Genomic DNA, 15,649 nt, shown 5'->3' on the forward strand with positions numbered 1-15,649 from the left:
AGTCCCAAACCAGAGTCAAACCGGATTAACTGTAGAGTTAGAGAACCTGGGGTGTCCCTGTGTGGCTTCACTTTGAACATTCATTCATTCATTCCAATGAGTGAATAATAACATTAATGTTTCCACATCACATCTGCAAAGCAGCTCATTCACTCCTTACAGCACTCTGTTCCTGATCCGTGGTGTGAACACACCTCCATCAGCTCCACCTGCATCTGGTCATGACTACAGAACCACGGCTGGTGCCAGACAGGAGGACTCACTTTTCATTTGAACTGATCGACAGCCTAGGTTTGTAGTTTATTCAATGCTGCTTCATTTTGGTGCAAAATAAGACACAGGTTGTCGGAGTTGTAGCTTAACTTCATTAATAATTTAAGGCTCAGACATTATTGGATGTTCTGTCTTCTACACATCCAGATGATCCCACACAGTGGAATAGATTAGAGCAAAGCAGTTGTCCTCCTGATGAGTCCTGAGGCGCTGCTGGAGGTCCCATCAAATGTCCACAAGGATCCAAAAGACTGGAGCGTGTCAGTCCACCCCCTGGGGCACTGCCGAGGTGCCCCTGAGCAAGGCACCGTCCCCCACAGGCTGCTCATAGGGCAGCTCTACTCCCCACCATTTACCTGCATGCTGTACAGGCCCCATCTGTGTGTGTGTGTGTGTGTGTGTGTGTGTGTGTGTGTGTGTGTGTGTGTGTGTGTGTTTTCCAGGGCCTTTATCATATACAGTTACGCTCAACATAATAGCAGCATCTTTAAGAAGGTGAGTAAATGTCAAAATTCTTCAAATAAATCGTACTTTAATGAACACAAACGCATCGGGGACACAGCAGGTTCTGCTTCAAAGCAAGAACATCGGAAAAAGTCATTAAATTTTATAATATTTCACAGAAAGTTAAGAAACGTAAATGACATTTACTCACCTTTTTAAAAACACTGCTATTATTTTTAGTATAACTGTTCATATGTGTGTAAAAACAGACCAGAGTGTAAGAACAATTTCCCCAAGGGGATAACAAACAATTTGGTTCTTCTTCTTCTTCTTCTTCTTCTTTACAAAGTCCATGCAACAATCTGTGCAGACCCGTCTGGAGAACGTATTCACAGACGTAAGTCATATGAGAGCAACACTCGTCACAGTAACCAATAAACTGAAGGGCATCCAGTCAACAGGCCCAAACCAAACCTGTAGGACACTAATCAGCAGTAAACATCAACGAGGGCATCGATATACCAAGAGTTGTGCTGCAGACACTGAAAACAGAAGCCATAGCAACCGTTAGCGGCTGTCGGCTAAAGAGAAGGCACCAAGAGGGACATGGTGGCACATAGAAAGATCTCTTTGGACTTCCTCCAAAGGTTCAGAGCTGTTTGTGGGCTTCAGGATGACTTCATGACCCAATCAAAGCATTTAATCAACCCAAGAAAAACAAGTTACATTCTGTTTGAAAGGTCCACTCAGGAACCGCTTTTGTTTCTATCTCTAAGTAATTAGTCAGCATGTTCAGTTCAGGTGACGGATCATGTCTCCACTGTAGGTATATAACTTCAGATGAGGAGAATGGAGAAAGGAGACAGACAGGTTCTTGATGGTATTTGCTGATGATCAGCAAGTCAGTCACAGACTGCAACGTCCCGCGACACCCCTGGATTCAAAATTTTACCGACCTACTTGCATAGGTCAAAGATCAAAGCTAGTACTCTGACCTACTGTCATAGATCAAAGCACTAGCTTTGATCTATGGTCTTACTCACACTGACCTTCTCCCTCATCTTTCCATCTTATCCGCTTCCTGAGTGTACAAAAGTTGAAATTTGACCTTGACCTAGTTGACCGACCACTAGTGTGTGCTAGAGTGGACTAACAAGCTCCTACAGGACTAGTAGAGTGGATTACATCTACATTTACAAGAAATGTAACACAGAGGATGACATGGATGACTGAGAGTATTCACAGACAACAGAAGTAATAATCTCTATAATTATCTGCAGTCGTCCAAATGAACAGATTGAGGGAACGGGAGATTTTTGTTAGATTTACAGATTAGCTTCATCACTACGTTAAAGTCGGACACAGACATTCCAGCTGTTAAACATCACGTGACTCATTACTATTTCATCCTAACATAATAAATGAATGAGAACAACTGGAAACAGAGTCTGGCTGGTGGTAATATATTCAAAATTCAACAGGAAAATGTACTCAATACAAAATTGTACATCAATACTACTGGACTTCATGTTTTTGGAATGCAGGTTAAATTAACAGCTGGAAATATATTTTAAAAATGGGCCTTTTGTACATCTCAGTTTTGGCACAGAGTGATGTAATTCCATCAGTATTTCAGTTTTATTTTGGGGCTAAAACTGAAATACCAAAGGTGAAAAAAACACCTGTTAAATCAGTTTTGCCAGTGGGTAAATTAGATTTATTTAATATATAATCACTACATTTTATTTAACTAAAAACTTGTGAAAGACGCCGACGACAGAAATAGCATTTTATGTTGTTATGCTGGTTGAGGTGGGGATTAGAATTATTTTACTACCTCAATGGAAATCTGGTATTGATTGGAATGCTTGGTCAATACATTTTATGGACATTTTGACCTCCATCAGGATACTCTACCATCCACTGACTGTCAGACAATGTTCTATAAAATACATTCTGTCAATATGCACACTATCAGTAAATACGTAAAACTGTAAACCAGGTCTGCAGAGGCTGAACTAATATATGATGTTTAACACGTATCAGTTAAGGAAACCTGTAACAACAGCTGTCAGCACATAAAGCAGCTGTCGAGTGGTTGAAACGGCTCAGCAGTCATCAGGTCCACACTTCTGTGGATCACTGTGGTGTGAAGTCACAGTAATGGATCATGTTCAGTCACTGCTGGTCCAGAGAGCAGTTCTGTACAGGAACCTTCTGTTTGTTCCACATGTTCAGATGGACGCCAGGATGTCAGAACAGGAAGCGTGTCTCCTGGATGTCAGGCCTAAGGTGCCTGGGGGCCCCGTCCCTATACAGACCAGTCCAGTATGGTGGGGGAGGGACGGGGCTAGTGGTCTGAAAAGCCAAGCCGCTGACCAGTCGTCATCTGAGATCTCCGTCTCAGAACCAATCACAGTTTGTGTCTGTGCTGATTGGGTGTAACAGTCCAATCCTCACTTCCTGAAGTCGGGTGAGTGATCTCGTCTTCCAGTCCTTCGGGGGTAAAACCTCAAAAAGAGACATTTACTAAGTCTGAAGTGAGAAACTGACATTTGGATCCTGGTGTTCCCTGATCCTGGTTTCTAATTACACTTTTAATTGGTTATGACAGACAGTGAATAGATTAGCGTTGGTCTCGCCTTCAGATGGAGTGTGAGAACTTCCAGATGTCTGTGAGGAGACTCCTTCAGGGTGCCCCATAGCGGCGGTGGAGACCAGTCTGATTCACCCGCTACTTCCCAGGGAAAACAGTGATTTTTCCAGCCTTGACCAGCTGCTGGATGATCTGGGCTTCATAGTCGGCATCGTGGACGCCGGTCTTCCTGAACTCTCCAGAGTAGCGATTCTGCTCCCAGTAATGGTGCCAGTTCCCCCGACTGTCTGCCCCAAATCCAAAGACATTCACCTGAGGGGGGTGGAGAATTGTTGTGATTCCAAATGAGCACCTCTCTGGATCGATGTGGTGTCAACTTAGTTTGATGTTAGGACTCAGAGGGTGAAGACGAAATGAAGAAAACACTAACTGACCTCATCACACACATGGAGGGCAAAGAACAGCACCAGCATCCCAGTGGACGGGTAGCGGCCGTGATGTTTGGTCCAGTGGTCGTGGATGTATTTAAAGAAAGCTGGATTAAAGATCTGGACCTGGGTGGTAGTCAGAGATAGAGAGGTCAGATTACATTTTTATTATTTTACTACTATTTTAGTTCCTTGTATGTCCATGATCAGAAGCATTGATAACCCAATGAACAGTAATTCCACATCTGGCATCCACCAGTCCCAACAAACTGGTCTTCCTGCTCAGAGCACCAGTCAAACTCTGAGATCCACATTTCTGGACTCCAAAGTCTCCAAAAAGTCTGATCATGGAAAGATGTTCAGTGTTATCAAAGCAGGGATTAAGTAGAGATTATTTGAAACAAAGGTTTATAATCTCCTGTAATCCTTCATCAACAGTGGGGAGGGTGTGTGTGTGTGTGTGTGTGTGTGTGTGTGTGTGTGTGTGTGTGTGTGTGTGTGTGTATGTGTGTGTGTGTGTGTGTGTGTGTGTGTGTGTGTGTGTGTGTGTGTGTGTGTGTGTGTGTGTGCTGACAGAGTGACTGAGTACAAATACACACCTTGTCTTTATCCACACGGAGGAACTGCTTCACTGGAGCGTACGTACTGGAACAGAGAGATGATTGATGCTCCAATCGGCACTTTTTGTGATTAATCAGTTCTGGATGATTGACGGCTGACAGACAGCCCCCCCCCGTGTGTGTGTGTGTGTGTGTGTGTGTGTGTCTTACAATCTGATCTGGCCGGTGGACAGAGCGCTGGTGATCCAGACCAGGTCCAGGGTCTTGAAGGGGACCAGGACGAAGCTGACATTGGCTGCCAGGTTCTTGGCGCTCTCTGGGTACATGAAGTGGTGGGTGGTGTGGCTGCCAGCATCGTCCTCGTAGCCCACCGTGGGGGCCAGGTTTATCCTTGGGGCCAGACAGGAGCCGTGTGAGAGTCAGCAGGCCCCATTAGGACTCAAATGTTAACTCTAGCCAAACTGAGATGAGACTGGCCGGGAATCAAACCCAGTCAACTGCTTGAAGGCAGCTGTGCTAACCTCAATGCTACCAACACCACACGGTACTTATAAAGTATAACACATGGCAGTTGCCAAACAAGGCAATCAGAGACTCCAACATCCTGCGACACCCCTGAATTCAACATTTTACCCAGACCTACACGTTTGTGCCTCTGGCTTCCTGGAAATGTTGCTTTTTGTTTTGTGATTATATCTCCTCAGGTTTCAGAGATGTGGACCTAAAAAGGTACAAAAGTGACAATTTGACCTTGACCTAGTTTTTCAAGGTCAAGATTGTGATCTAATTTTCATCCCCTCGCCTCCCTGAATATAACGCCTTTTGTGTCGTCTTTCTATCTTATTCGGTTCCTGAGAAATGGGCAAAAAATGTACAAAAGTTGAAATTTGACCTTGACCTAGCTTCCACAAGGTCAAGGTCATCATCTCATGTTCATCCCTTTGCTGCCTGAGTCATGTGCTTTTGGTTTCATCTTTCTGTCTGAACGGTTGTGGAGACATTTGGTGACTAACGGACGGACGCTGACATTTCCTCAGCGGGTGGAAACGGACTTCCAGTTGGACAGCGACTCAGGAGTCCCTCTTACATAACGCCACTACAGATAAGAACCAATGTGGAAGAAGCAAACGCTCATCCTTGCACCAGGGACCAGCAGCTCAGGGAGCCTTATTACCCTTATTGCCCCACAGGGGGCTTCAACAGGATCTCCTCTATGCAGATGGTAAAATCCTGAAGTCTTACGTGTATAGATGACTGGTTCATCTCAACACGGAGGCATTTGTGTACGGGATGCTGAGAAATACAAACATGTTCTTTTTCTATGATCCAACAGTAAGTTTTAAATAAAGATCAACATCTTATAGTTGGTTGTCATAACGACACATTCTCCTATCATGATGACCTGTAACACCCTACCTAAAGTGGACAATCGGTCCACCCCACCCGTATGACTAATAAATTCACAGTGACCTCCGTTATCAAAAGTTTTGATTCCACATTAAAGATTTTGTTCAAATGTTACTTAAAACAAGTAGTTGCTGACTAAAGCAAGTAACTACTAAAAATTGTCACCGTTTGATGACTCGTAAGACAATTTCTTTCTTCATCTTGATCCAGCCTTTAAACTAACAATCAGTATTTATTTGCATTTATTTTGGTTAGAGGCACAAACATGGGGGCTATTTGGGCACCAACCGGTAATTATTTATTCATTTATTGGATATTTTGAAAGGAATTCTGTTCTGAATGCTCTTAAATCCAAGGACACAGACAAAACCACAGTCAGAAGCAACTAGTTCCTCTCTAGGATTTAGAGGAGGAGGCCGTTGACATGAAAAACTGTTTGAGAGCAGGGTTCCCCATGTCTGTGGCTTCACTGAATATAGACGTTAGCATTGAAAAAGACTCATTCTGACGTACTTAAAAAGATTGCCAAACAATAAAGGAAAATCTCTGACATATATTTGTCAAAATTCATCACACTCCTCTGTCTCTATGAAGCATTCGAACAATTTAAAACTCAATCCTGAACTTTTGGAACTCTGTGCATCGATTACCCCCCCCCCCCAGCTGTATTCTGTGTAAACTATGCACACAAACATGACGTTTGAGAGATGATTTCTTCATTATAACAAAGCTGACCAGGTCAGCTGTTTATTCCCTTTTAAATGGTGCTACATTTGTAAGGAACACGCCTGAGCAGCTGATTTCTACCAAATCTGTCTGCCAGTGCCAAACAGCATCGAGCATTATTCACCATCGATGGACATTCATGCACAAACCTAAAAATACTGCAGTTCATTCAAAAGACAGACCAAAAGTTTTCATTCGTGCTTTACTTAAAACAGGCCCGTATCTGTTCTGTGCTCCTCTATCTCTATCTCACCTCATAATGTAGTTATGTCCATCAATAGTTGCCCCATAACCAGCCCCACGGAGGTTTCCCGAGTTGCCCACCACCGCACACCGTAGGCAGCGCTCCGGATCCCACGAATCATACGGCGACCGTCCAGGAATCACCTGCAACGGACGACAATGACTGAATAAAGATAGGCAGGTAGACCAATTCAATATTTAAGAGTGAGCCAAACCAAACACACACAAGTCTGATTAAGTGTTAGACTTCATGATTTCTCTTATTCATGAATTGTGTGCCTTATTCCAAACATTACAATCAAGAAAGATTCACAGAAAAACAGTTTAACAAATTAATCACACTCATACAAAATCTAACAAAGGAGATTCACATAAAAAGGAATTTCACATACAAAAATAAATAAATAGAACAAAATGATAAACTAAACAAACATACATAAATTAAATTAACCAATGACCGAACATGAGCTTCCCACCAAGCACAGAACACGATACATCTTTCACACAGTTCTTAAGTTTCCATACCGTTCATTGCTCTGCAGTAGTTAGAATAAATTCAGATTCTTGACTGAAACATTCTTTTCAATATTACTCTGAAGAGCCTTCAATATTTACCTGTTTAAAATCTGACACTCTCTTTTTTAGTTTTTTAGTTCGATTATGTAGACCTGTTTGATTAAAACGACTGAACGAGAGAAAATCTCTCTCTAAAAACAGGAACAGACTTTTGAACCTCTGACAGTCCAGGAAACAGTAGAAAACAGTTTCCCTGCGAGAACAGAACGGACAATTTTCTGACATGTTTGGATTAAAAATTGAAATAAAACTGTTGACGGCCACAGCACCACGTAAAACTCTCCATTGGAGATCTCCAACTTTGTTGGTTAATGGTGGCTTGTAGAAGAACTCCCATGAAGAGCTTACAATAACCCTCCATGGTGTTACCGCCCAGTCTTTAAATGTATCTGTAAAATTTTAACCATAACTTTGTACATTTTTTCCCCTCACTGTCCCTGAGGCTGATCAGGTCTGACACGGAGTCGTTACAACAAGGACTCTTTACTGGGCAGGGATCGGCATCATCTGGATTTAAGACTTGGACAATAAAAACTGATTGAATTCAGTTGCTGCGGGGCGAGTCGGCTCTTCCGTCGTCTCAGTAGGCCTTCGATATGCCTGACTGAGGTCACACCCACAGCAGAGGACAGAGAAGCAGCATCTCCAAAGATGGGTCCACAAAACTCCACCACATGCCCAAGGGTGGAGATTGTAGCTGTGGTGGACTTGTCCACTGTTGTGCCTGAAAGATGTCTCCCATTAAAAAGTCCTCCTTTGACAACAGATTCTTTTAAAATCCAATAAAGTGAGTTAAAATCCTCGTCTTGTCTTCAGTAAAAACCCACAGATTTTAAAAACACTCTGATAAAAACAGATCCTTCAGTCTGTCGTTCCTCAGGTCTATTAAGAACAACGAGTGACGGAGTCCCAGACCCCCGCACTGAGACAGTGCTGCCTGTATCGTGGGCCGCCACACCTGGTCCTCAGGGCCAGTCAGGAAGTGCTGAATGAACTGCAGGCAGAAGGCAGCACTTCTGCTGGTCAGATGGATGACCAGCAGGAGGCGCTAATGTCTGCAGTTCGGCCACTTGTCTCTCCAGCTCTCTGATAGATCTGACCAAGTCACTGGAGGCATTTTGAGTGTACTGTAGACATAGATTCTCGATCTGGCTTTTGCCGACATCCCACCATTGCTATAGAGAGCCAAAGTCACTTTTTTTGTTTTTCAAATCTATCCCAAAAAGCAATAAAGGCAGATTTAAAACACCTGTAAGACAAAAGTTTGTTGTTAAAATGCCAGAACGCACTTGCACCTTTTAGGAGGAAAAAGAGGAAGAAGACAACGATGAAGAGTTTGAAATCACATTCATTCATAAAAGCCAAAATATAAGATAATCACGTTAACACAAAGTCCAAGAGATTCACGCAAACAGGAAGTCACATTTCAAAAACAAATCATATGTAGGAACATAAGAAAAATATACATGAATTAAACCAAACACTGACTGAACAAGAGTTCCTCACTCAACACGGAACATAAGACGCCTTTGACACACCATGAGTTCGTAAAAATGTCTAAATCATTCATAGCTCTGAAATAGTTAAAATCCATTCTGATTCTTGTTCTGATCCTTGTTTTCTTCTGAAAATGTCTTCTGCACTGCAGTCAGAAGAACCTTCAACCTTCTTCCTCCTGTTTAGATAAATCACCATCTTTGCTTGGCCCAGAAGAAAGTTTATAATCTGCTATTCCTTATTTTGATTCTTCCGGCGTTTCGAACCAGTAATGTACAAAAAACACGACCGAATGAGAGAAAGATTGTCTCTAAAAACAGGAACAGATTGTTGAGTATCTGACACAAAGCAGTGAAATCCTTTTGTCTGTGAGAACAGAACGGACAGTTTTCCAACATATTTGGAGTCAAATTCTAAATAAAACTGTTGACGGCCACGGCGCTGTGTGAAACCCTGCATTGGAGATCCCTACCGTCTTTGTTAATGGAGAAGACGAAGAAGAAGAAGAAGAAGCTCTCTCTCAGCCCCTCGAGATCTTTTACTCATAGTGATTAAGAGGTGGATTTACTCTAATGTTTACTCTAATGTTGGGACTATTGCCTTGTTGCATGACCCAATGTTAACTCTTCCCACAATGATGGATTAAATCACTTTCTTCCTCAATGTCAATAGTGGTGAGACCTGTCAGACAATGTACTTCTTCTGAAAAAGGTTATTTAAATCATGATGTGACTAAATAAGTCTGCCAGTAATCAGGTCTTTGTGTATACTGTATGTTCCAGCTGCAACCAACTATCAATGCTGTCAGTCAGTTTTGTGGACTTTCTAATGGAGTAATAATGCACAAAAGTATAATTTATTGTTCAGCAAGTACAAAAGTATAACTGTAATTTAAACGGATACATTATTAACATACCTGGAACAGCCTGAGTAGCACTTGCTGGATACTGTGTGGTTTAAATTGGGGCTGCAACATCTACAGAGAAAGAGAAAGTACAGTTAGAATCAACTGGATGTGACATGTTTTATATTTAGTCGTGTATGTACGTCTGCCAGTGTATGCATGTGCTTTGTTTTTAGGCCAGGAGCATTGTATTGGACTGACAGGATAGACGGTCTGGGCCGGCTGTGGTCTGACTGAGAGTCAACATGTCAGAAACTGATCTTTCAAACACCGATGGCAGGATATTGGCTCAAAGACATCTGCTTGTTATTTGTAAGTCACAGAACATGTCTATGTGGGGTCTGGTGCGATTGAGACCTGCTTCTCTGCCAGACAAGCACCAGACAGGGGAAAGTTGACACACACATGTGCTTTTAATGGACTGAGCATATGTACCAGCACAGGAGAGTCTCTTCTATGGCATCAGTCAGCAGGGGATGAGTGCCAATCAATCACTGAAGCAAGCAAACTGAAACAATGCACTTTGTTACAGATGCACTTTAAGATGCTAAATGTTGGTTTATCTGTTTGAGATACTTTTATCTCACTCAGGTTTGCTTGTCTCCTATTACAATTACAATTTTATCCCCTTTAACCCAATCACTGCGTTTGTGTGTTTATTACAATTTGTTCACAACAGCTTCAAATGAAATGTACAGAACATCCAAAGTGATCCAGTTGAAGAAGAGATAAAGTCTTTATAAAGTGAAGTAATAATTCTGTGCCATAGATATTATTCTTTGTGTATATAGACTTCACATTGCTAATATAAATGCACAGTCTTGAAATGTAGGAAAGCATAGGACAGACATGGATGTCGGTGTTTGTACATTCTTTAGAATATAAAACACATTTCTCTCCACATACAAAGGAGAGATGGGCTGTGGATAGAGGATAGGTGATTCAATTTTGAGGACATGCATGAAGGTACAGATGCAGGAGACGTTTTTCGGGTTTCACTAATGTGTGTTCCCAAGCAGCTGGGGAAACGGAGTATTCAAAGTAAGTGAAAGTGTGCGCTGTCAAAGGTATGTAGACTTTGAAATGACCTGGGTGTGATTTGTCGGGGGGAGGGTCATCCACTCCCTCTGGTTTTTAGATCGCCAACTCTGCTGAATGAATTTTATCCTCTTGGGGACTACCTCGTTAATAATTAAAAAATTTAAATAAAAAAACAACAGGCAGGTAGTTACAGAGTTTTCTTTAAACTAGTCTATAGTCTACATTGCTAGCTCTAACTTTCAACCTGATCCAAATTGTCTCAATGTTCACGAATGTCTCATTGCACATACACAGAAACTAGCATTGCTAATAAAATGAGAGAAAAATTAAATGTGTCCAAAACAGCATAGCGTCCTTCTTCACCGGATTAGCACACAAAAAAAGCAAACCCAACATCAACACATACTCGCACAGAGGATGAACAGGATGCCCGGCCCAGGATGACTCCCATGGTGAAGAAAGCTCCGACATTCATGAAGCTACTGGGAGCATCCAGCAGTATGAGTTTCACAGCTGTATGGAGTCAGCACACTTTGTTAAATGGCCAGAGGGCTGAAAGTGGTTATTAACTGTCAACTGACGAGTCAGTCAAATGTAGAGCTGAAAACTTGAGGCCCCAACACAGACCAACACCATTACACCAACTCTGCATTTGTAAATGGAATTGAAACAAACTCCTCGGTGGATGAGGTTCACCCTGAGTACCTCCAGTCTCTGGATGTGCAGGGACTGTCATGGTTGACACGTCTCTATAACATCACATGGCAGGAGCAGACAGTTCTGCTATGGCAGACCGGGGCGGTGGTCCTTCTTTTCAAAAAGGAGTGTGTTCCAACTATAGTGGGGTCACACTGCTCAACCTCCTGGGGAAAGTCTATTCCAGGGTCCTGGAGAGGAGGATTAGACCGATAGTCAACCACAGATCCAGGAGGAACAATGTGGTTTTGGTCCCGGTCGTGGAACACTGGACCAGCTCTACACTCTCCATCGATTGCTCGAGGGTTCATGGGAGTTTGCCCCACCAGTCCACATGTGTTTTATGGATCTGGAGAAGGCATTCGATCGTGTCCTTTGTGGTATCTTGTGGGGAGCGCTTGAGGAGTATGGGGTCCGGGGCCCTTTGCTGAGGGCTGTCCGGTCCCTGTATGACTGAAGCCAGAGCTTGGTTCGCATTGCAGGCAGTAAGTCAGACCTGTTCCAGGTGCATGTTGGACTCCGGCAGGGCTGCCCTCTATCACCGGTTCTGTTCATGATCTTTATGGACATAAAAAGCCTGTAAATTATAAACTCTCTGTGTACCCTTCGCGTTATTGTTTTATATAAGTGGATAACTGCTTGGCTTCACATGTAGTTCTTGGAAACAAAGAATACTGTATATTTCTTGTTTAGGTGAATTGCTGACCCTAAACATACATACAGTGGAGCTAACAGGGACCACCTGCTTGTTAGGAGTGGTATCCAATCACACCATCACTTATACGCCAGTGGAACAACCACTGGGGGCAATTTGGGGTTAAGTGTCTTGCCCGAGGATACTTCAACATATAGACTGCATGGCTACATGTAGTGCCCCACTTTTAACCTGAGATAGCTGAGATAGGCTCCAACAGGACCCCTGATCCACAAGACGGATGGATGGATGTTTCAAATCCCATGAGCTCTGTGAAGACCTTGAGTTGCAAAAGTTGTCTCATCTGGTCTCATTGGACACATTTAGAGTTGGGGCTTAAACCGCTCATGTGTTGGGTTCATCACAAGGTCAAATAGAAAACAAGTAATCATCCACACTTAATAGAATCACCAGTTTAACTTGACTGCATGTGATCAGTCTGAAAAACTGAAGAGGACACATTCAGACACAGGGAGAACCCTACACAGAAAAGTCCCAGCTTCTCATTTGACTCTGAACTCCATTCTTGCTATGGAGTAACTGTGCTGCATGCACACCACACTGGCGTCCTGGACAATTTATATTTGATCATTAATCAGAGTAATAACGTAATGCCGGTACTTACCACCCACCAATAGTAGACGTCAGAGGGCAGTTGGATGTTGTCTCTGGTCCAGACTGGAGACAAATCTGGGTCATAGTTTTCATCAAACCAATCAGAAACACCGGGGTCACCAACACAGCGTGGGCAGGCACACGTCTTCTGCTGTAGGGAATCAGGTGGTGCCAACCGGTGTGCCCCAACGTAGTTAGGAACCAGCTTCACCCGCCTTGACTCCTCCCACCCAAGTGGCTCTAAGTAGTTGAAGCCAACGCCCCCACGAAGTGAGACAGAGAAGAAGAGTGAGGTGAAAAAGACGAGGGCCAGGGACCCAAGGCCAATCCAGACTTTGCGGGAACATCTCATCCCACCTCCTTTGTCTCCCACAACTCCTCCATAGCTAGCCCCACCCCCGGCCACCCCAGCTGTTGTCCCATTCAGCCAGGGCCTGAGTTCTGAAAGTCTGGGAGCCCCTCTGAATGGACCCCTGCCCAAGGTCCCCCATCCCCAGCGCCTGTCCCCATGATGGGTGGAGGACGGGATACGGCCCCCCCATGGCCATGACCCCAACCCTAGCCCTGCCACTGTCACCAGCCCACTACAACCTCCTCCTCCACTGTTCCAGCTTTCTGTGTAACTAGAAGACCCTCTGACCACAACGAAGCGTATCACACTACAGACACACACACATCCTGTCTTTGCTTTCACCCGTTTGTTTCCCTTCCCCTGTCTTGGGCTGGATCATCGGCAGAGGCCATCTTCAGGGAAATTCATGGATGGAGCCGGCCTTTCTCTTCTCTTTTCAGCTTCAGTGCTCTGGCCTCTCTTTTGTTCTATCCTCGTTGAACTGAAGTGATGCAGTCAAGTAAAAATCACAGCCCAGTGAAAGTAGCAGAGAGATGGAGGGAAGGGAGGAAGAGGAGCAGTAAAGAAAGGAGGTCTGGTCTGGATGTTGGTCCATCACATTTCTAGCAATCCAGTAAATACATGTTCGTCTCCCCTGTTAGTAGTTCATCATTTTCTCCTCTGGTTTTCATACGGTTTCTGTCTTACTGTCATTTCACCTCATCTCTCTCCTTCTCTCTCTTCTTTCTCTCCGAACATCAAGGTCTCTCCTCTACTTTTACTTCCATGGTCTCTTGTTATCAATGTAGTAGTTGTGCCCACATTAAAGTTGTGTCTCTCTATGCTTCGTACAGACAGCAGGTTTAAGCAATAGGGAGAAACCTTTCACTCCTTTGGGATGAATAATATAACCCTGAGGCTTTGAAACATCTCAGAACACGATGAGAGCAGCAGAAGACTTCAGGAAGTTCCTATCCTAGAGCAGCATCACTAATTCTAGTGATGGATTGTAGTTGTTAGTCCTGGTGTCAGTTCTGCAGGTGAGCCAAATTGACAAAAATTTGACAAAATTAAATTTTTTTCATTGTTCCATTGCGCGGTCACAGAGAGGAAAAAATTAAACATGTCCAAATAGGGAAAACTTGGATTTGGAGGAGTGATCAAGCTTCGAGGCAGAGTTCTTCTTCTAAGACATGTTTATGACAGCAGTCAATCTTGAGACAAAACTGAAGGCAATGGATGGAGTGACGACCAGATGGCAAGAAAGAAAAAACGCAGAACCAATCAGCTCCAAAGCTTATCTTTTTGCCAATTGGCTCTGACAGCAAGGTGGAAGGTAGGGTGGGTTCAGAGTATGTGTGTGTGTGTGTGTGTGTGCGTGCGTGTGTGTGCGTGTGTGTGTGTGTGTGTTTCTTATGATTTAATGCTTGTATGGTGTGTGTGTGTGTGCATGTCTTAGCGTATGTTTCATGAAACTGGTGACTGATTCTTGGCAATAATTCACCAATCAGAAGCTAGAACACCAGCAGTGCCTACTTCACGTCTGTGAAGTGATGTAGAAACACCTGCTTACCACATCCGAACACATTAACCCCCAACCCTAAAGTTCAAACCAGTGCATGGTGAAACGTGCAGTTGTCCCAACTAGTGCATTTGCATGTGCCTCCAGAGACTCCCCGTCCCAGTGAAGACCTGTGGGCACAGAGAGAAACAGTGGTAACATGATGTACACATTACTTAATACCTTTATTAGCATATTATTTTTTGATAGCAAAGCCGATGCCATAGAACCCTGGCTGCCCTTCAGGTTTGCCTCATCAGCCTTCTTTAGTTTCCCAGAATCGGCTTTTGTTGTTTCTTGAAGATGTGGACATCAAAAAGGCGTTGTTCCCACGATGGTTCTCTCTCAGGACAGTCAGGGTTTTCAGTTTCATCTAATAGCATGCATACATTCCATGTTCTAAATTTATCTTGTAGGTTTTTCAACTGAAATAATGATCCTGCTGGGAGTTGTGTCCCAGCCAGGGACAGACGAAAAGACTATTTTCAGGGCACCTTCTCTGGCCCCCTTCTCATCCTGGAGCGAACACAGCAGATCTGAAACAGAGCTGCTCCGTCACAGAGGTCTCTGCCGAACCATTCTTCTGTTCCGGTTCAGGAGTGGAGCGACTGAACAATATCTCTGCCACCTACTGTGTTGATTTAAGACTAAGGGCCCCTCATGTATATGGAGCATACATGCTTGTTTTTATGCTACCAGAGATGGGAAAACGCTGGACCTCCTGTATGCTAATGTTAACGAGAAGTACAGCTTCTCCCCTTCCTCCTCACCGGGTAGGTCAGACCACAACCTGGTACTGTTAAAATTCCTTGTACGAGCCCCTGGTGAAGAGACATCTTGCCACCACAACCACCTTCAGGAGATGGACGGAAGAGGCACATGAGGCACTCAAAGACCGTTTTGAGGTGACAAACTCAGACACCCTGTGAGCCACATGGGGAGGACATCGAGGGGTCACAGAAACTGCTATATCGATGTCACTATTCCAGCACACTTCTCAATGTTACTCAATGTAATGTCTATGTAATGTCCTTTGGCTAACAAAGGACATTACATA

General features: G+C 43.7%; 1 protein-coding gene across 1 annotated transcript; it reads right to left on the reverse strand.

The window, feature by feature from the left end:
- Positions 1-833: 833 nt before the first annotated feature.
- st3gal2 (ST3 beta-galactoside alpha-2,3-sialyltransferase 2) lies at positions 834-13,181 on the reverse strand. Its single transcript, XM_068313667.1, has 7 exons — positions 12,711-13,181; positions 9,667-9,726; positions 6,688-6,821; positions 4,512-4,691; positions 4,341-4,386; positions 3,748-3,867; positions 834-3,625 (listed from the first exon to the last, which is right to left on the reverse strand). Exons 1-7 carry the CDS (start codon positions 13,050-13,052, stop codon positions 3,452-3,454), a joined length of 1,056 nt encoding a protein of 351 aa, XP_068169768.1. The 5' UTR covers positions 13,053-13,181; the 3' UTR covers positions 834-3,451.
- Between the last annotated feature and the right edge of the window lie 2,468 nt (positions 13,182-15,649).

This window comes from Antennarius striatus, chromosome 4 (assembly GCF_040054535.1).
Source record: "Antennarius striatus isolate MH-2024 chromosome 4, ASM4005453v1, whole genome shotgun sequence".
Classification (NCBI taxonomy): domain Eukaryota; kingdom Metazoa; phylum Chordata; class Actinopteri; order Lophiiformes; family Antennariidae; genus Antennarius; species Antennarius striatus.